Source organism: Chiloscyllium plagiosum, chromosome 2, assembly GCF_004010195.1.
Source record: "Chiloscyllium plagiosum isolate BGI_BamShark_2017 chromosome 2, ASM401019v2, whole genome shotgun sequence".
NCBI lineage: Eukaryota > Metazoa > Chordata > Chondrichthyes > Orectolobiformes > Hemiscylliidae > Chiloscyllium > Chiloscyllium plagiosum.
The window spans coordinates 23,458,933-23,481,987 of record NC_057711.1 but is presented as its reverse complement, the minus strand read 5'-3'; the positions used below and the strand labels follow the sequence as shown (position 1 = coordinate 23,481,987).

Here is a 23,055-nt window from a genome sequence, read left to right as displayed (position 1 = left end):
CTCTCTCTCTCTATATAAATTATTTCTCATACACACTCACACACACACACCCCTTCTCTCTCACACTCTCTCTCTCACACACATATACACACACACACAGACACACACACACAGTCTCTCCCTCTCTCGTGTACACACACACACAAACCAATGGGGGAAATGTGCATTTGCAGATATGATCTATTTTGTTTGAAAAGCACACAATTTTTCGACAGTCAATGTGGCCTTTCATAAATTCCTACTTTGGAAATAAAACCAGTCTGACTCCAGGTTAAGACAAACTTTAAACAGCGCCTCACACCTAAAATGCATTGTCTGACCTGAGATGTCACCTCTTTTATACTGATAATACCTTAAGTTATCTTAGGACAGCGACTTGAAAGAAATTCTGGGATTTGCATATTAATCAATCGGAACCTGCATCTCCATTCTGACAGATTAAAGATTTAATAGCCATATTGGCTTGTTCAATGCATTCGCAAAGGTTGTATGACCCTTTGATCTTTTGTGACTGATGTCTCCTCTCTCACTAACACCTGAAGGAGGAGCGAGGCTCCGAAAGCTTGTGTTTTTAAATAAACCTATTGGGCACTCCTAACGAAACAGAGATGGAGACATGTATCTGTGACAGGTCTATCAATGAGGGAAAGATCAAGTTGCTTTTTCCCTTCTGTTGATTCTCTCACTATCTATTACAGATATAGGCCAGTAGCAATGTCCTTCAAAACGAGACTAATTCAGTCAGTAATGGTACTCCTGAGCCAGGCTTGGTGATTGACACTGAAGTGCTCCAACCAAAAACCATTCAATACCCTTGCAACCCTCAGTACTTATTCCATTTGGCATCAAACATGGAGGAGTACTAATTCCTCAGCTGAAGAAGGGCTGTCAGTCGTAATTGGCAGGAAGTTTCTTTGGTTGATCTGATGCTTCATGGAGTCTGGAGTTGGAGGGTCATTCCCTCCTGACCACTCTCCCACCACTTCTGGTGGATTTGTTGATGGACGAGGACATACCCAGGAATGATGGTGGGATTGTATGATTTGGTGACAAATAAATGGGTCAGGCTGTTGCTTAGCCAGCATGTGGGACAGCTTTCCCAATCTTTGGTCACGTTTCTAGAATTTTGGGAGGAGAACTCTTCAGGGTCGATTTGGCAGATTTGATTAGATTACTTTAGATTACTTACAGTGTGGAAACAGGCCCTTCGGCCCAACAAGTCCACACCGCCCCGCCGAAGCGCAACCCACCCATACCCCTACATTTATCCCTTACCTGACCTGCACATCTTTGGACTGTGGGAGGAAACCGGAGCACCCGGAGGAAACCCACGCAGACACGGGGAGAACGTGCAAACTCCACATAGTCAGTCGCCTGAGGCGGGTATTGAACCCGGGTCTCTGGCGCTGTGAGGCAGCAGTGCTAACCACTGTGCCACCGTGCCGCCCACTAAGGCAGAGCTTGACTTTGTTATTTTCGGTACCAAGGTCTGGTTTGTCTGGTTTTATTCTTATTCAACTTTTCTGTTGCAGCTTGGTAGGACTGAGTGGCTCGATAGGTAGCTCAGATGGGGCAGCCATGATGCTCAAACCCTGCACGTGGACTAGACTAGTTAAAGATGCCGGTTTTCCAAATCTGAACTGAGCCAAATGGATTTTTATGACAGTTTAATGATCAGCATTAACAAGAGTAAGATGTTGTTCCAAATGTATTGATTAATTAAATTTTAAAATCTACAGGCTGTCAAGGCAGCATACCCACTCACATTGTTGGGCCGAAGGGCCTGTTTCCACATTGTAAGTAATCTAATCTAATCTAACCTCTGGATCATTAGTCTAACAAGAGTCAAAGGAGTTTGGACCAGAGCAGAGATGTCTACATCACAGACAGCATTACACTGGCAGTAAATTATAATCCATTGATTTCAATGACAGCTATGAAGTATAAGTCATTTTCATGCAAGAGTTCACATTCCTGGCATTGCAAGGTTTGTGAAGGTTTGTAGCTCAGGTTGAGGTTTAGGGTGTAGGTTTGCTCGCTGAGCTATAGGTTTGATATCCAGATGTTTCATTACCTGGCTAGGTAACATCATCAGTGGTGACCTCCAAGTGAAGCGAAGCTGTTGTCTCCTGCTTTCTATTTATATCTATGGAAACACTTACCATGCTTTTAGAAGAGACCATCACACACACACCAACCACCATCAATCACATTACCAACGAAAACATCATGAAGCTAGTGGACCTGTGCCTCACCACCCACTTCACTTTCAACAACATAGTCTACAAACAAACCAACGGCACACCCATGGGATCTCCGCTATCAGGATTCATAGCAGAAGCAGTAATGCAAAGGCTAGAACAACCAACCATCAAACCAAAAATCTGGGTCTGCTATGTAGATGACACCTTTGTCATCACAAAACGAAACAAGGTAGAAGAGACATTTAACATCATCAACAACACCCTCACAGGCATAAAGTTCACCAAGGTGGAAGAAACCAACAACAAACTCGCATTCCTGGATGTCACAATCGAAAGAAAGGACAACGGAGAACTACAAACCTGCGTATACAGAAAACCGACAAACACTGACCACAAACCTGCGTATACAGAAAACCGACAAACACTGACCAAATACTTAACTACAACCATCCCAGCACACACAAACAAAGCTGTATCAGAACACTATTCCAACGAGCCACCACACACTGCAGCACAGACGAACTTCAGAAAACAGAGGAGAACCACTTATACAATGTATTCAAGAAGAACGGATACTCAAAAAATACAGTACGCAGATTCCTCAAGAACATACCACGACAAGCAGACCAAACACAGCCATCAAAGAAGTTTCAGAAATGACAGCCAGATTACTAAGACCCTTCGGAATCCTAGTAGCACACAAACCCACCAACACTCTCAAGCAAAAACTAACAAACTTAAAAGACCCATTACAACCCATGAACAAAACCAACATCATCTACAAAATTCCATGCAAGAACTGCTGCAAACACTACGTAGGAAAACAGGAAGAAAGTTAGCCACCAGGATACACGAACACCAGCTAGCCACAAAAAGACACGTGGAGGTCGCCACTGATGATGTTACCGAGCCAGGTGATGAAACGTCTGGATATCAAACCTACAGCTCAGCGAGCAAACCTACACCCTAATTCCTGGCATTAGTTTGTTTGGCCAAACTGGTCATCAGTCACTGCTAAGGGATGAAGTCTCTGCTGAGATTGGAGCACTGGTCTCACTGATTTAGTAGTCAAGCTGCAGAGGATAAATGGAGTTCAGAATGCAACTCTTAACCCCTTTAAAGTCATCCAGTCAGGGCACAAGATGAGATAGCTACTTAGGAACTGTTCGTAACTGTTCACTAGAACCGAAAAGTGAACTCTGCTTTCTCTCCACAGACGGTACCAGAGCCTCTCTAGTAATTGCCATTTTTGTTTTGGATTTCCAGAATCTGCATTTCTTTGTTTTTTTACAACTGGAATAAAGCTTGACTGGCAGCAGTGTGCAGGATCTTTATGAAGCCCAAGAAGAGAAACTCTTTCCTTTCAGTTCCACACTAAAACCAAAGGTCAACATTTAAAGTCTTTAAAACCTGGACATTTCCTGTTGCTCAGAACACATGTACTCTGAGACGGTCTGTGGTACAATGGATAGTACTCTGCCTCTGAGCCAGATGTGGTGCTCCCCGGTATCTGCTGCCCTTGACCTTCTACATGTAAGTGCTCATGGGTTTGGAAGGTGCTGTTTGAGGATTTTTGGTGAATTTCTGCAGTGTAATTTGTGGACAGTACACACTGTTGCTACTGAGCGTCAGTGGTGCCTGTGGATGTGGTGCCAATCAAGCAGGTTTGAGTTCCCTTCCAGAACTTTAAGACCAAGCAAGCTGTGTTCAAAATGTAGTCAACATTTATTCTCTGCGATCAAGCAGGTGATTATCAATTCATAAATCATTCCCAATGTACCCACGGAGGCAGTAGAAGTTGGAGAGTCTCCCGGTCAGCCATGCAGTTGTGCCTCACAAACTATAGCCTCTAACAACAAGCTGGTAACCTGTTCCAGGGTCAAGTTGCCATAGTCCTCCTGGAGGTTAGGGCTGCTCTCTCATTAGCGAGCGGTGGTCATTTAACCAGAGGGTCACCACAGCTCAGGCTAAGGCCGAGAATTATTGAACCCCTGCAATGTGGAAGCAGGCCATTTGGCCCATCAAGTCCCACACAGACCATTCAAACAGCGCCCCAAGCAGGCCCATCCCTACTCTATCCCTGTAATCCTGCATTTCCCTTGGCTAAACCACCTAATGTACACAATCCTGACCACTGTGAGAAATTTAGCATGGCCAATCCACCTAACCTGCATATCTTTGGATTGGGGGAGGAAACTGGAGCACCCGGAGGAAACCCACACAGACACAGTGTACAAACTCCACACAGGCAGCTGCTCGAGGTTGGAATCAAACTCGGGTCTTTTGCTCTTAGAGACAATGTGAAACCTTTCACAATAACCTCAGCTGATATGGGATTTGAAGCTATGCTGTTGGCATCACTCTGCATTATTCTAAGAATAACAAGCCATGAAAACAGACATTAGCATGTGCTTTGACTGCCTCCAGGCACAGGAAAGAATCGAGGAAGGCAGTGCTTTAGTTTTATAGGTTTACTTAGAGAGGCAAGTTGCTAAACAAAATATCAATTCATTTTGGAAGCAACACTAAATTTGTTGGAGAGATTCCCTGCCTCTTTGACTCAGGAGAGCACAGTGTAACAGAATGATAATGTGAAAGAAAGTTATCTCTGCACTGAATGGCTTTCACTTGAGGCTCTGTTTGTTTGTTACAACTGAAAGAAACAGGATAGCATAGTCATGAGCCTGGACATTGTTGAACTGCACTGAAAATATTTCATGAGATGAAAGACTTGCCTTTCATGATCGACACAATCCCATTTAGAACTTTCGAGAAGTAGTAAAATTTTAATGTTGCAAGTATTGAATATAACAAGACCCCACATAAAATACTGAGATCCATTTTAGTGGCAGTGATTGAGGGAGATGTACTGGCCAGATCTCTGGGGAGGGATCTGTAACTCTTCAAAATAGCGGTAGGTAAGCCTTATGAATCCAGCTGAGTGGAACTCAGCTTAACATCTCACCAAATCCTTGGAGTGTAGTACCCCAGCGTTTCGGCTCAACTCTGTGGAGTGGGGGGGTTAAATCTTCCATCTTCTGACTGAGAAGTAAAAGTTTTATCACTGCACCACAGTAAACAAGATGTCATAAATAATAAGAGGCCAACCCAAATCTAATGCATAAAGAATGGATTTTGCAATCTTGAAATGCTCTGGCATTTTCTGAAGAGACTAAAAATAAGAGATAACTGTTAAATGTCATTGGCAAGCCCAGGAGTGGTTGAGAAGCTGAACTGAGTTGGGATTGACTGGAGGGAGAAAATGCATCTACTGTCACTCTGCTGTCATATTGTAAGAGAATTGACATGATGTTACTTGACTCACGCTGGGTTAGGATGCATTTCTATTGAATATTGTATTTTTGTTCTATTTAATTATGCATAGCTCCTTATTTTCGCAAGTTTTGTTTTTTTTTTCTCCATGACCCTTTTCTCCTCTGGAGGAGGAGGTTGACTCCATGGTGGGGAGCCCCATTCACTATCCAGCACTTTGTTAAATTTGCATGATTCATATCCCAATCTTGATAATGATCTTCAACTGCGAGTGATGGCAGGTTATTTGACTATGAGATGCACTGGGGAAAAGCTTAGCCCTGTCCTTCCCCAGCATTTACGCATTTCCTGTAGAGGACATTGGCTTATGATTACAAGACGGCAAAGACATGTTTCTGCTCTGAAACCAAGAGATGACAAAACACCTTGAATGCCTGCTGTGGCTGAAATCAAAAAAACTCAATGTGGGCTGTGTAAACTTGGAACTTCTCTCTTCCGTGACATCTGGGTACTCATTGTAGAAAACCCATTTAATTGTGTGGCATGGTGGCTCAGTGGTTAGCACTGCTGCCTCACAGCACCAGGGATCCGGGTTTGATTCCAGCCTTGGGCGGCTGTCTGTGTGAACTTTGCATGTTCTCCCTGTATCTGTGAGGGCTTGCTCCAGTTTCCTCCTACAGCCCAAAGACGTGCAGTTTAGGTGAATTGGCCACGTTAAATTGTCCATAGTGTTAGGTGCATTAGTCAGAAAGAAATGGGTCTGGGTGGGTTACTCATCGGAGGGTCGGCATGGGCTTATTAGGCTGAAGGGCCTGTTTCCACACTGTAGGGAATCTAACCTAAGCTAAACATGTAGGGAATCCAATCTAATCATTGGCATAGCTTTCAGTTAAAATACTGGTATTGACAAGCTATGATGTAATATTTGTGAAACAAATGAAACCCTCTTCATGTAAAAATTTAAATACTGGAGCTAACATGTCAGAGAGTGAAAATCAATTAGCTGAGGGCTTCCCAAAGTGAGGGTCTAGAACCTCAGTGAGCTAACATTTTAGATCATGTGATCTGAGGCAGTAATGGCTGTCATGCAGTTTAGACCAATTTATGACAGCCTTGATTCCACAGTAAGAGGCTTTGGCTCTCTCAGTTCCTTATGGGAGGGTGACGTGGAGGCTGGGTGAGTTGGTGGGGTGTGGTTAGTGGGGATGGGGGTGGTGGGGTCACAACAGAGTCTCATTATTGAGCTGAGCAGTCCTCAGCTTGACATCTCATTGAAAATATGAAATCTCAGGCTGAGGTCATATGGGGTGGGGGTCAAAACGTCCATCTTCTGACTGAGAAGCAAGGAGTGCTATCACTGCCCCACTGTAAAACTTGAGAACAGGGTTACAGTAAGAAAAACATTGGGAAGTGCTGAGTTAGTGACGTTTCATCAGGAATTTCCAGCATTTGTTTGTCTTTTATCTCAAGTTTCCAGCATCCACACTAATTTGCTATTATTTTCTGAGATGTTTTTGTTCTGACATTTAGTGCATTGCTTTTCTAAAAAAAAATCAGGGCACTGGTGTTGATAGATGACATCATAGAGTTCAAAGGCCATGGCAGAATGTTTTCTCGCATGTCAAAAATTGCAAATGATTTGACCAGAATTAACATGCAAATTAACAATTAGAATGATCATGAGTTGTGCAGTCATTACAGTATCCTGACTTTATCTCAAGATTCTGGTTTTAAATCAAAGCAGACTAATGGGATAAGTGTCTTCCTCTGACAATGGAGAGTATTCAAGGTGACATGAATCTCAAACAGGGAAGCCAGAAGGGTAGTTAATATAAAAAAAATTCTTAAGTTACACTGCACAATAGGGATACTCCTCTAATACTGAGATATAAAGGCATATTGTTAGTTAATGTACATGCAAACCTTCTCTTTACAACTATCCTGGCATCAATCTACACTTGATTTGGAAGTGCTCCAAACAGGACAGTGAGTAACAAAAGCAGAGACATGTTCTATTCAATGATTTGCTATCTCTTCATTTAGAGAAGTGATGATGCAGAATAAATAGAGGAGGATCTTGACTAAAGCTGGTGACAAAAATTAATGATGTGGTTTCCAGTATATTAAATTAGATTTGTTATGAGATGAATAGGGTGAAGCAGATTCAACTGAAGAACATAACCAGTCTGGGAAGTCTACAGAGTAGCACAGAACCAGTGAGCAAACAATGACTCACAAAATGCTCTGAATGTACCTATACCCAGCATGAACTGTTTAGAATCATTCTCAATGTGAATGAATAGGGCAATGGAAAAAGAGTAAGGGTGGGGATGAGGAATGGACGAACTGGATATTACCATGAAGTGACTTCAAGCATGAAAGGCCAAATGGCCTCCCTCTGTGTTGTACAGTTCCATCTGTCTTTGTTTAACATCACAGATAGGAATTTCAGAGGTTACTCTGATTAGACAATGTACTTAAGTGTTGGTGGATACTTGTCAGCTCAAAACAAGCATAAAAGATAAATAATTGACACTTATTGTTCCAGGTAAAAAGTCAGAAGTGGAGAAAGTAGCCTTTGTTGCAGTTGAGCTGTGTAAACCCACACTGAGATATGGCCTGGCACTTTGTTTCAAGTCTTGTTTTACTTTGAAATGTTGAGACCATTTCTTTTCTCGAATCAGGGTGAATTATGTTTTGTTTAAAACAGGTGTCTTACTACATTTCTAAAACTATTTAATTGGTCACAAGGTCACTGAGGGCATGAAAGATTCTATACAAATGTCCGTCTTTCTTTATCTAATGATTCCTTTTGTTACTGTATCAGTTAGAGCCATTATAATTTGCTTGGTTGACCCTCCAAAGCCAGCGGTATCACATATGGGTACATACCAAGAAAAAACACAGTGACAAAGGGTCTCAGTTGATGCTGGGCTGATCTGAAATACTCAGATACGTGGAAAACGTTCTGAGCATAGAATATTGGAGGTGTAGGCCACTTGGCTCTTTGAACCTAGTCCATCATTCAATGTGATCCAACTCAGCACCCTGTCCCTGCTTTCTCCCCAATGGCTTGGCAACAGCTTAGCAAATGAAAACTGTGTTTGAAGACTTTCACAAGGCACTAAAGTAAACACAGATGGAAAATTGGAAATCGATCACAATAGTACAGGAAGAAATATGTTGCTTAACCTGAGTAAAGGGGGAGGCAGAAATACAGTAAGCTGTTGCTGATTCAGGGGCAGTGAATTATCATGTTCTCAAACACACATATACACTTTATTCTTCCAAAGTTGGCAGTTATGTTAATTGTTTCCATTCAAGCATGACACTGACCGTACACTAACGGTAAACAGGGTTTGAAATGGTAAACAAACCATACACATTTTCTTCCAAAACCTCGTTAGTGACATATTTAACACCCAATAACATTACAAGTGGGCAGCAATGATTAATGGTAATTGCATACTCTAGCAGAGAAGAGCTTGATTAATGTACTGAACATTTATCATTGCCAACATCACTATTATAGCCAATGGATTAGGAAGTCTAGATTACCACCTCAACAGGCAAACTGTTCATCTGTTTCCAATTAGCAAAGACTATTCACTACTTCTTGAGATCTTGGATTTGAATGTCTGGTGTCAAATTGTGATTCTGCACGATGTGGAATCAAATGGTTCCCTACAACTACAATAGTCATTTGAAACTCTTTGAGGGCAGGCAGCTTTTACACAGCTGTAAAAGGAGGAGGAAAACACAAGTGACTGAGTTATAAGGAGTGAATCAGTGCTATTCCCCAACAAATTACAATGAGCTAATGTCATGTCAACTCAGACATACACTGCACAGAACTGCTAAGATTGGGAATCATGGAGGGCATTGTCTTCTAATCATTCAGCAAGAATCACAGATATGACTTTACACAATTGCAGCCATTTCAATAACATTTCACAAGTGCTCTCATTGTCTCGAATATCACATTCCTCAATCAAAAATGAAGATTTAAACAAAAACTCACACAGGTCAACACCACCTTCCTTTTTTGAAGCCCACATTGACAAAAGTGCTTATAGTCAAATTGGTCCAGAAACATTCCTTCACTAATATGCTCTATGTCTTTAATTAGTGAATTGGTAATTGGTTGGCTCAACACTACAACCGATTTTCTGGGAAGGGGATGTGGAGCAAGGGGAGACATTTTCCACATCGTAAGGCCGGACTCGCACATCAAAACTCCTCACTTATGAGGAGCCGTGGATGACAAACTTGTGGTTTTCTGCAGAACACTGTAGCTCAAGCAACGTCAAACAGCACACCTCAGAAAGTGTAACAGCATCTCTCTCACCTGGCAATTCTCAAGTTAAGATGCTACCTCTGTTACAAATTTGAGTACATCTCAGAGATAAAAAATTTAAAAAGGAAAGAAACTTCAAGTGCCATAACACCCATTCTGGGAAAAACACTGATTGCGGTTTCAAAGGACTCTCTCAAGGAGAGCTTTTCAATCCCCACTGGAGCTTTGAGATAAACACTGGAACAGATGATTGTTCCATTGAAGAACTTACTATTTTCAATGACAATTCCCTCTACCCTGTATCTTTATAGAGTTATCAAGTTGCAGAGATCTACAGCACAGAAAAGAGGTCCTTTAGCCTATCATGTCCGTGTCGGTCAAAAACAATCACCTAATTGTTCTCATCCCATTTTCCAGCAATACAGCAATCTTGCTCTGCTTGTTTGCATACTAGTGTGCATGGAAATGTCACAGAATTCAAGGTGGAATTTAGCTTGTGAATAATATTTATACTCTTTATTGAGTGAGTTCACAGTAAAACTCCTTAATTTCAATTACCTCAAGGTTTCTGATTTGCTTATCACTTTGTACTTTTACAATGGTCGAGTACATTTTGAATAAAAAAACACTCCTTTATAAGAACTCAAACTCTGTTATACCAACAGTGCAAGGAAGGAGAACTTGTTCACCCTCCACTCTGCGGACTTGGTTGTAATATTTTCGGAATGCAACCTGGTTATCATTGTTTGGACAGAATAATGGGATATTTAAGTAATGTGATATTGCAAACTTAAACACATTTTTTGGTGTTTAGTCACCTTTTAACTCTCGCTCTAAATTCTACTACATTTTGTTCATATACATATATTAAATTGCATTTACTATATTTTCAAATTATCTGGTATTTCTATTTTTCTTCATGTTTCCCATCACAGGGCTGAATGCTTTAATATATCAACCCATTTAATCACTTCACCAGCACATTGTGTTTAATGAAGAACTCTCAGCATGATACTAAGTTCTGACTGATGTGGATTTGCGTTTGAAGTTTGCTTTTCCTTATTCATTTTTAAAGGCTTCATTCATTGAGTCTGTTTCATGTGTGCTCTATTCCCAGTTTGCCACACAGATTTGAAGTTTTATTGATTGCAAAGAGAAAGAGACTCGCACTGCAAACCTAAATATATAGTAACACTATCTCGGAGTCAATTTATTACAGTCAATGTATCTGTTCTATCGATAATGCTGGAAGAGGAAGCTGGAATAATCTTGGAGGCACAGTGTAAAGGAAATGTTAAGAACATCATGAATAATACAGTTTGTTCCACTCTTCATGACACAACTAATATTCCTTTATCACGTAGCATCCAAAGCTATTCTAACCTTCAGTTAAGACATTGCATCGGGGAATGGAAAATAAATTGGCTGAAAGGTGGGAAGCAACACTACTTGTTCGAGAAATAATATTAGGGTGAGGGGATGTAATGAATGGAGTGCCTCAGGGATTATTTTGACACCACTAAAGTTGTTAATTTACATCAATGGCTTATGTTCAGTAACTCAGTGAAAAGTGGTCAGATTTGGAAACTATACAATGTTTGCAGAATCTGAACAACAGGCAACAATGGATCTACAAAATGAACTGAATAAATATGGACACAATGGCAGAGGAAATTCTATCTGGCCAAGGGTAAAGTATTTAAGGCAGAGGGAGCAATGCACGTACCTCCTGAATTGGCTGACATAATTCTGTCTGTAAGTTGATTAAGATCCTGGCTCATTTGTTGATTTAACCTTTAAACAGATTGAATCATTGTCGAGCCACAATCAAGGAAGAATCTCCCACATGGAACTGTACAGCCAAAGGAGTGCAGAATTTGATAGGGAAAGTTGTCATTTTGCAGTGGTGTTATTTGGCTTCAGATTTGATTTGATTTATTATTGTCACATGTACCTAGGTACAGTGAAAAGCTTTGTTTTGTGTGCAGTACAAGCAGAACACACCATACAAAGAGCATAAGGGTAATAGAACACAATGAAGAATACAGTGTTACGAAACTTAGTTTTAAAAGAGTAAAACAGCTGAAAGATGTATAAAAATAAGATTTGCTGCAGAGAGCTTGCAAAGTCTCCATGCTTAGGCCCCAGCTTGGTGACATGTACCAGGCAGTCCAATCTCAGTTGCCATGACTTAAGGGAAGCATTCAACAATGCTCACAGACAGGACAGCTCAAGTTTAGGTTCTCAAGTACAATGGACTGAACTGTGAGAAAAGTTGGAGAAATTAGAAAAGATGTGATGGGGAAAAGACCAAAGAACAAATGAAAGGTAAACACGGAATGGTGCTTCAAAAAAAGCAAAGGCATCAGGACAGGAGGACACATACACACTGGTAAATGGTCTGTGCAGTGTCCTTCTTGGGAGGAAATATTTCTTGGGAGCAATATGAGGTGGTGGGTCAATTTTAATCCCCCTAAAATGCATACTTTTGGGATGGATGCAAAGTTTAAAGATATTAGGCCCAACTCCAATGTGGGCAAATCTGGTGTAATGGAGGTTGAGGCAAGGGCTGGCCAAACAACTCACTCCAAAGAGTCAGGTTCTGCAGTCAGGTATAATTATACAGCTGAAAGACTGACATTTAGCCTGTTTCACAAAGTTTTCCATGAGTCAAGTAGGATTCTCAGTCCTTGTGAAAGACATCAGTAACTATGGGAAAAAGTTCAGTGCCTCTACCATCCTGCTTGTGAGCTGGAGGAATTGGAGTGCTTTCCCCTGTAACTAAATCTCTTTCACTGCAGATTGACGACTCCATGTGTTCTTCCCATGGCAGGTCAGAGACTGCCCTCTCTCCTTTGATTATTGCCAATACTGCAGTGTTCTTGCCTGTGTTTTGCTTTGTTTCACCATTCCTGACTGTGCCTTCAACCACCCAGGTTCCACTCTCTGGAATTTGTTTCATAAATCCCTCCACCTCTCCAGTGCCCTTTTCCCTTTGCAAACTTCCTTCGGTGATCATGGTATGGGTCACCTTTTCTCATCTCTCTTTCTTTAGCCTGACACCCATTTTATTAACATTAGGATGGTCACCTATATTAAAGTTGCTGTTTAGTATCAGTTGCTCCTTACATTCCTTAAGGGTGGATTATAGGAATATAGGAACAGGGGTAGGCCATTCAGTCTCAAGAGCCAGTTCCACCATTCAATGAGATCATGGATGATTTGTGGTCTTCCTCCATATATCTAGCTTTGGCCCATATCCCTTAATACCTTTCCTTAATGAAAAATATCTATCTCAGATTTCAAATTAACAACTGATCCACATCCACTGCTGTTTGTGGAAGAAGGTTCTGGTAATCTACCACACTTTGTGTGTGGAAGAGTTTCCTAACAACTCTCCTGTATGGGCTGGCCTTAATTCTCAGCTTATGAATCTCCCCCAACCAGTGGAAATAGTTTACCTACCCTGTCTTCTCCTGTTAATATCTTAAAAGACTTTGATCAGATCACCTTTTAAATTCTGGAAAGAACAGGCCTAATTTGTATAATCACTCCTCATAATCATAGAATCCCTACAGTGTGGGAGCAGGCTATTTGAGTCCACACCAACTTCTGAAAAGCATCCCACTTAGATCCAAGCCCCTATCCTATCTGTGTAACCTTGCATTTCACTCGTTTGTATATCCCCTGGACACTATAGGAGATTTAGCATGGCAAATCCACCTAACCTGCACAGCTTTGGACTATGAGAGGTAACTGGAGCAACTGGAGGAAACCCATGCAGACACAAGGAGACTGTGTATACTCCACACAGTCGTCTGACAGTGGAATCAAACCTGGGACCTGGCGCTATGAGGCAACAGTGCTAATCACTGAGCCACCGTGCCACCCCTGAAGTCCAGGTATCATTTTTGTAAACCTATGTTGTACTCCCTCGAAGATCGATATCTTTCCTAAGGTGTGGTGCCCAGATTGGCTCACAATACTCCAAGTGGGGTCTGACCAAAGTTTTGTACAGCTGCAGCATAACCTCTACATCCTTACACTCTGGTCCTTGACACGAAAAAGCCAGGATTAGTTTGTAAACTGCATGGCTCTCCTCATCCGTATAGATCTTGAGCTAGGGCTTGATACAACCATGGATCTGCATCAAATTAGGAGTATTTAGGTATTTCGGACATGTAACAACTAGCATTTGGACTGATGCTAGTTAAAAGTAGAAACAAAAACTTTCAGCTGGCAGACAAAACCTACAATTTCTTCAAGGGTTCTCTCAATCAGTCACCATTTACCCAGTGGATATCCAGTGTAATCACCAGAGCTGATCAGCGAGCCTCTGAGGAAAGCTTGAACAGTTCTTTCTCCTCATTGGTCTGGGTTTGACACAAAGAAAATAGGTGGAAGCTTTATGCTAAATATTTGCCGCAATACAATTGTGACTGCACTATGAAAGTACTTCATCGGCTGTGAAGCATTTAAAGACATTTAAAGGTGCTAAATAAAAGCAAAACCTTTCTTTCATTCTTTCTCCTTTGAAATACAGATCAAGCTTTCAAGAATACTTTAAAAAGTTCAGAATAAATTAATTCAAATGATAAAGAAAAGAAAAGGCTAGTTAGTAGCCAACTCAAATTAGCTACTTCAGAATGTGCAATATTAGTTGGAGCTGGCTGTTGCAATACAGCCAGCTCCAACTAATGTCATGAGTGCAGATTATATTTGAATTGCACTAGCTTCCAAATAATTGTTGCAGTAAACTGCTTTATTTCAAACAAGGTGTACCACCTGATATTCTGCATGCTGGGAAACATGACTACAACAAAACTAGCAAGCTGTGGCTCATTTACAAAAAAAAAGATGATACAACGATGCACCTCCCAATTTCTACTTACCCTTAATGTCATTATTATTTTCCAGAGATTTGAGTTTGTTAGAACTCTTAAGTGGTTGACCATTTTTAAAGAAATGGAGCCCTTCTTCAGAATATCTCAAATGAGACAATTTAACATGCGACCGCATCGAACAGTTGACATTCCTAAAAGTTTGCTTTACATGAAAATTTGGGTGTATTTCAATGCCTCTGATTTAATTTGTCCAATACATGTACAAGTATCAGATTGCCTGTTCATTAAAATGCATATTTTAGAATGCCTTAAAGGCTGAAAAGACTTCCTAGTATCTGAGTTGTGTGTGTGTGTGTGTGAAATAGAGAAGAGAGAACAAGGTTCCAGCTTTTGATGCCTGTGTCAAGCTAATTTAACTGATTTTTAACTGGGTTAGTGGAACAGATATTATACTGGGCTTCACTATACAGCAATATCTTTGCCATTGAGCTGAAGTGCTAGAAAAAATTACGTAGGTAAGGTTGAGGCTTAAGCTGTCTGTCAATTTTAATTAAGAAAATAATAATGGTCATTTGGTTCAAATATAAGTTGGTGACCAGTGTCTATGAAAATTGAAGATATTTTGTGGAATTGAGGAAGTTTTTTTTATGTTATCACATGAAATAATGCACTAATACGCTGCTACTCACAGGAATTTGATTCTCACCTCCTAACACATTAATACAGCAACGTGTTGAAATGATTTCACTGTGTTTTTCCAACATCCTTTATTCACCTTAGCTGTGAAATTGTGTTTGAACTGTACATGGCTCAACTCAATGATTTATTTTAATTGCATCTGTTTAACATGCATGAAGGCTCCAAAGGGTATCAAACATTACTCCAAAGAATCAGTGGTTTGCAGAAAAGCTGCATAAATGTTTCATTTCATTGGTGTCAACTTGCATTTCAGGCACGAACAGCTGCAACAGTCGAATATCTGTGTTCTTACCTCCTTCGTTGTCCTTGCTATCAGAGCATGCAGTCTCCATGGCAACATCACACCCGGCACCTCTCCACCCCATCTGGCAAACACAGTGCCAGCCATTTTGGTCAAGGGTACACCTTCCATTACTATTGCAAAGGCCAGGACAACCCTCTGAGAAAAGAATACAGAGGATAAATACTAAACACAATGCTCTAATGCTTTGTCATACAAATAAACACTAAAGGAAGATCACTAGCTACAAGCCTTTTATTGAAGCACAGAGACCATAATTTCACATGGATAAACTGTACCCTTCTGTAGTTAAAAACGGCGAATGTATATCACTCCTCGAAAGACACAAATACCTTGTAGCTCTTTAGAGCAGCAAAGTCATTGACTCAATGGTAATTGCTGTATTAGATCCAAATGTGTAATCTATGCATCTCTAGTTGGTTGGTGGATTACAGTGAAGATACATCTTAATTATGCTACAAATGGGGATCTTATAAGGAATTTCAAATTATCTTGTAATTCTTATGAATAATATGGTCAACAAGGAAACCGAAAATATGAATCTGGTGTGCTCCAGTAATGGTGGCAATAGAGAAACTGCACAGAAAATAATGGAAAGAAGAGCAAATTAGACAAACAACGGTCTTTTACAATTATGACCATAATAAAGTGAAATTCTAAGCTAAGTCCCGAAAAATTCAGCTGAAGGGATCCACTGAATGGAAGTTCATTGTGATTTCCTCGTAACAGTGACCACAACTTAGCTGATTAAGTTTTCGACTGTTCTTCTAGCGAAATGATGGTGGAGAAGCAGGTCCAAAGTAAACAAGCAGGAGACTGGAAGAACACAGCAAGCCAGACAGCATCAGGAGGTGAAGAGATCAATGTTTCAGGTATAACCCTTCTTCAGAAGGGTCTAAGCAAACTTAGTACCAGGGTTTCTCTGGGCTAGACTGTGTGCAACTGTGTAATATGATACTCTTCTATGTTCCAAAATTGGATTCATATTCAGTTAAAGAAAGGAGTCAAAGATTCCATCACTGTGTTGTTTCTTAAGAAAGATAAGTGAATTGTGGTTCTATCCATTACCCAGTGGACCAATTCACCATCAAGAGATGACCAACATTCACCATAAACTGATAGTTCTGAGGCATTCCCAATGTTGGCAGTTAACTGCGGGACTGACTGTTGGATCTCTGAAATACAGCGAATTCTGGCTGCAGATGAAGACTGGGAAGACCCTCAGTTCTCTTACTGTTCCGAACACGGAGTCTCTGACTGTCTACTGAACATTAGAGCACTTTTGCATCTTAAAACTTGATTGCTCTGACTTTAACTGCCAAATTTTGAAAAGGCAATATTTCACCTTTCACAACCTTTATAGGGTGGCATGGTGGCTCAGTGGTTAGCACTGATACCTCACAGTACCAGTGGCACAGGTTCAATTCCCGCCTTGGGTGATTGTGTGGATTTCCTCTGGGTGCTATGGTTTCTTCCCACAATCCAAAGAGATGTGCTGGTCAGGTGAATTGGCCATGCTAAATTGCCCATCATGTTAGATGCATTAGTCAGGGGTAAGTATATGGTAGGGGAATGGGTCTGAGTGGGTTACTCTTCAGAGGGTCGGTGTGGACTTGTTGGGCCGAAGGGCCTGTTTCCGCACTGTAGGGAATCCAATCTAAACCGATTACAAATATTAGAACAGAAATCAAAGAAATGAACACTGGCTCCAACAGAAAGATTCCCTTGAGAATGAGTTCTTTTGAGTCAAAACCATATTTGAGGACATCTGGGAAGATAAAAGAAATGTGACATGTGAATGCTGTTTCATGCAATTCCCAATTCTCTATTCAGTTTTGAGGAAGGGTCACTGAGCTCAAAACGTTACCTCTGATTTCTCTTCACAAATGTTGCCAAGACGTGTTGAGCCTTTCCAACCAATTGTTTTACAGAGGTACTGGGAAGAGGTCCTCAGTGTCAGGGACCTTCAACTGGGGAGATGGCAGAGGGTGGGGCAGCAGGGAGTTTGGTTATTCAATACAAAGAGAAAACAACCAAAAACAACAAATGGTTGGTCAGTGACTTTGACAGCGTGTTTAGATACCTACCTGAAGCTAGGCAAGTGTCAGGGAAGCTGATGGACTAATCTGTTTGCTGCTCTCAGGTTTGTGTGTGGAGTACGTCAATCAGACCTAACCTGAAAGGTTCTTTACCCATTGGAAATAGGCACAGAAGGGGAATGTGCAACTTCAAAATATTGGAATTTTAGCAGTGTCCACTTTTGCTGGAATGTACTGGCATTCCTCACATTCCATTCTGATCATGGAGGAGCAACTGTGCCATTGCATGTTCCTACAGCAGCGGTATAGGATGCTGAACATTATTTTCTTTCACTTCACCAACTTTCACTGCTTATTTTCAAAATGCCCTTCCCTCAAGCTGGCCTAAGGCTCCACAGATGCCTCCTGCCCCATCCTCCAAGCTCCTCATTCTCGACATTCTTCGTGGGTGAGGCTAGATAGTTAACTCTGAATGGCATCTCAATGGAGCTATAGTCCAATCAAAATCCTCACAGACATGCCTGATCCAGCAGGAGTCACTGGGCAGATCGACCATTCCTTGCTTTTTAATGATTATGTGATGATTGAGGCACTGAAGATAATAATAAATTTGATGGGCTAGATAAAACGAAACAATTTCCACTGGTGGAGGGAGTCCATAAAAAAGCGGACATGACGTTAAGTCTGGAAGCAGAATATAGAGAAACGATGTCTGGAAGCATGCCTTCAAAGGATTACAGAAATCTGGAACTCTCTCCAATCCAGGCTAGGTCACTTGAAAATTTCAAAACAGTGACAAGGTAGATTTTTGTTAGGTGGAGATATTCAAAGTGGGTGGATGGAGTTAAAATATTGAGTAGCCACTCTCTGTACGAATGACAAGACTGACTCAACGATTTAATCGCTTACTCTGTTCCTCCAGGAATCAGGGATGAAAACTGATGTTCCTCTTCCTAGCTGACAGAAAAGAAGCTGAAGTCAACTGCAGACTATAATTGGTGCTTGTGCTCAAAACAGGGCACAAAGAACTGAGTTGGAATTCAATCTGGCTCCATATGTTCTAGATCCACATCAGGTAGGGCTTTATATGCACCAGGTTCCAGCCAATCTCAACTTAAAACTTTAAGATTTGTTTCTGAAAAACAAGTATATCTCACATGCATTTTCTAAAATGCTTCTTTTCTCTCCATTTTCATCTGTGTTTATTCTCTTGGAGACAACTTCTCAACACAAGAGGGTAGGACAATTTGCTCGTCACACATTACCTAGCCCCCCCCCCCCCCACTTCAGCACACCAATTTGGCATCAGCCGTTTGGAGTCAGTGACCATATCCGTTTCTGTCTCCTGCCTTTATCCTCTCAAACTGCAGACAGTGTCCCTCACTATTTTGGGGCTTTCAAGTTTGTTCTTATTCATGTGAAATTACGGCAACTGAAACAGATGAACAAAGCATAGGTAAAGTATTTGCAGCTATACTTTATTGATAAAAAGAAAAAAAAAACTTTCAGCTTTAAAAATTCACATTCCTTTCAAGGGTGTAAGCAAAGCCCAGGAAACAGTGAGATTGCTGAGCACCTAATTAAGACTGCAGATGGACTGAACAGGACGGGCAAGGTTTTCAACAGAAACAGCAGCTTGGCATGTTGAACAACTTAAGACGGACAGAACGTAATAACCAGAAGAACCACAATGAACATAGACTAAAAGCCTGAACAGAAGAAAAATGTAGAACTTAAATTTTTTAAAAAATCACGCTAAATGACGTGCTTGAAGACAGATAGCGGAGAGGGACTGTTCGTAACAATCTCCCTAGAGCTTTTGTCTTTACCTTTATATCCTATCTTGTCTGCTATTATGGACAAGGAGGAAAATTGTGGAAACATAATTAAAAATAATGGCATATTCAGAATCCGTATTTATACAAACAGAAGAAAAAGGATGCTTGCAATTACAAAGATGTGAGTGAGTCGAACAAAACTCCTATTGCTAGTCTTAATAATGAAGACAGGTTTTACTGTCGAGGCTAACAGCTTAAATAAGACATGTCTGGAAATGCAGCCGTAGGAACATTTCTACAGACTAAATAACATGTTTCAGAAACTCTGTTAAAACACATAAATATTACCCATGAATGATGAGGCAGCATGATCATTAAACTTGTATCAAATTTACCCCAAGCCACTTAACAGTTTCACACAAAGCTCACAAACAGTGCTTGACGTTGTTACAAATGACTGCTTTTTCCATAATGAAATCTACTCCTTCAAAATTTTGCATTCTGTGACTCTTTTTTTTCTTACTGCATCAACTATTAATGTGTAATAGGGATGAACTGTTCTCAATTACTTTTGAGCAATTTTGCAGTGCCACAGTAGGTGAGTTAGCATCTGTACCACCAGCAACAATAAGAGAGCAAATGAATCTGAAGCAAATCTATTTCCAGCTAATTGACTTTCAAGATTTTCAGGTACTAATTGCTGTAAAAATATTGCAGACATAACTCAGGTATAAATGTCTCATTAATGCATTAGCTGTCAAAAGCCTGAATAATGAAACCATGATGCAAATATGTAAAGAATTCAGTTACTTATTTACTGTATACACAGAGACAGCATAAGAAAATCAGAGGGAAAAAAAACATGCAGTACCTTTAACTATCTTATCCAGAAAGTGTGCTTTGGAAATAAAAGATACAGACATTTAAGAATAACATCACACAGAACTGCTCTATATAACTTAAACTGGAACAGCTCCTGAGGTATATCCTTGACACCTATTGTATACAATGTACAAGATCCTCAGAGCTCAAGTCTAACCATACAATTAGAGCTCAGGGGTGATGATTTTCACACAGAGGGAAATGTGGGTCGGTGGGGTTAAGGTGCAGATCACTGCAGGGCTTTCCAAAGTGGAGCCCAGGATCCTAACTGGGATTGAGAGCTGGAATTTTGGGGTCCCGAGCTTGGAGGCAGGCATGGTCGCCTTGGAACTTTAATCGAGTGAATGGTGGAATCGTTTCAGAGAATGGTCTACTTCTGTCCTGGTGTGAGGATAACCATCAGGAGTGAGAATGGTAACTGAGAGTTGCTGAAGCCAAAGGGAGCTTCAGTCAAGATCAGAGAACGGGGAACAGACTGGTTCTATATCTCAATCTTTCAAACTGATCCTGGTGTCCTCTTCTGGGGTTTGACAATAATATAGCTGCTCTGTTCAAAAACAACCAAGTGACGGGGAGTTTTACAAGTTTAATTCAGGCACCGACGTTTTCACAAATCAGAAGGGAGTAAATGACATGACGGTTGTAAATGGCTTACCAGGTACATCAAAAAATTGCTTTGAAAAGAACTTGGGAGTTGAGAAGAGTCTGTAGAAGATTTTCCTGATTGTCAAGTGTTGGTTGGATCATAAAAATAGCAGAAGGATGGCCTCCTATCAGCAACAGTAGCTAAACACTCAAACACATTTTAAAAAGTAGAAGCAGAGGAACTGCCCTGGTATTATCATTGTAATTACATTCTTAATACAATTCTTCATATAATATGTTTAAGTAACAACACTAATTATCCCTCAATAAGAATTTAATGTAGCGCTTTGGGATCTGCTATTGAATGCCAGATAAATAGAAGCTCTATTTTGTTCGATGCTGCCACACATCCTGATGAATTCAGCACACTGTATGTTATTACTTAGCAACCAGAGAAGGAATCATCCCTAGTTCTTTGTTCCACACATCACCATAATGAGTCTTACACGTTTGGATATAAAAGTATGTGTTAAACTTACATATGACATTGTTACAAAAAATGTCGAATCTTCTTCTCTTCCCAATGATGGTGGTGAGGGGGTGGGGGGAAGGGTGTTTTTCATTCATTCACAGGCTATTGGTGTCACTGGCAAGACCAGCATTTATTGTCCTTCCCTAATTGTCCAGAGGACAGTTAAGAGTTAACCATCTTGCTGTGGGTCTGGAGTCACATGTAGACCAAAACCAGGTAAGGATGAGAGATTCCTTCCCGAAAGGGTATTAGAGAACCAGATAGGTTTTGCTGACAATCAGCAATGGTTTCATCACTACTGTTAGAAATTTAATTCCAGAATTTAAAAAAAAAACATTTAATTCAAACTCTACCATGGCAGGATTTGAACAAGGTCCCCAGAACTTTCCTGGGTGTCTGAATTAACAGTCCAACAATAATACCACTAGGCCATCGCCTCCCTCAGATTTAATTGGGAGGGAGTTGATCCTGGATAAGGCTTATGCAAGCCAAATCCCTGTCTTGCTCATCTATCTCCTTTTCCACCTATCCACTCCACACTCTCCTCCCTGACCTATCACCTTCATCCCCTTTCCCATTCACCCATTGTACTCTATGCTACTTTCTCCCCACCCCCACCCTACTCTAGCTTATCTCTCCACGCATCAGGCTCACTGCCTTTATTCCTGATGAAAGGGCTTTTGCCCGAAAGGTCGATTTCGCTGCTCCTTGGATGTTTCCTGAACTGCTGTGCTCTTCCAGCACCACTAATCCAGAATCTGGTTTCCAGCATCTGCAGTCATTGTTTTTACCTTGCTCATCACTTCCCCTGGCCCTGACAGAAAGGGTGCTCTTCTCTGACTGAATGGTTGGAGTTCTGCCTCGAGGGATTCTTGAATTCTGGGGAAGACATGTCGCTGCCTGTCAAGTGCCGAAGTGGTACAAGTTTTGGGGGGCCTCCTGAAAAAGAGGTGACCAGCTGCTTTTGCAAGCCCTCCAGCTGAGACTCCCCCCATCGCCTCTGCAAAATAATGTCCAAAGATCCACAAACTCGAAAACAGATTTTATCCAGACTACCTTCTTCTGCCTCCGCCGTATCTGCTCCCAGCAGGACCAGTTCCACCATAGAACACACCAGATGGCTTCCTTCTTTAGAGACCGCAATTTCCCTTCCCACGTGGTTAAAGATGCCCTCCAAAGCATCTCGTCCACATTCCGCACCTCCGCCCTCAGACCCCACCCCTCCAACCGTAACAAGGACGGAGCGCCCCTGGTGCTCATCTTCCACCCTACAAACCTCCGCATAAACCAAATCATCCGCCAACATTTCCGCCACCTCCAAAAAGACCACACCACCAGGGATATATTTCCCTCCCCACCCCTCTCCGCCTTCCACAAAGACCGTTCTCTCCGTGACTATCTGGTCAGGTCCACGCCACCCGATGACCCACCCTCCCATCCTGGCACCTTCCCCTGCCACCGCAGGAACTGTAAAACCTGCGCCCACACCTCCTCCCTCACCTCTATCCAAGGCCCTAAAAGAGCCTTCCACATCCATCAAAGTTTTACCTGCACATCCACTAATATCATTTATTGTATCTGTTGCTCCTGATGCGGTCTCCTCTACATTGGGGAGACTGGG

General features: G+C 41.3%; 1 protein-coding gene across 26 annotated transcripts in view; it reads right to left on the bottom strand.

Annotated features, from left to right (window-relative positions):
• LOC122557375 (teneurin-3) overlaps positions 1-23,055 on the bottom strand; it is a 2,612,756-nt gene that overhangs the window by 91,819 nt on the left and 2,497,882 nt on the right. For 18 of the 26 annotated variants that reach the window (XM_043705048.1, XM_043705023.1, XM_043705127.1 and 15 more), the window contains 3 exons: positions 20,307-20,333; positions 19,487-19,507; positions 15,610-15,756 (listed from right to left, as the gene is read on the bottom strand). In XM_043705048.1, the coding sequence (XP_043560983.1) occupies positions 15,610-15,756; positions 19,487-19,507; positions 20,307-20,333 (195 nt within the window). The remainder of the gene's footprint in view (positions 1-15,609; positions 15,757-19,486; positions 19,508-20,306; positions 20,334-23,055) is intronic. The other 8 variants (XM_043705145.1, XM_043705155.1, XM_043705231.1 and 5 more) reach the window with 4 other exon arrangements.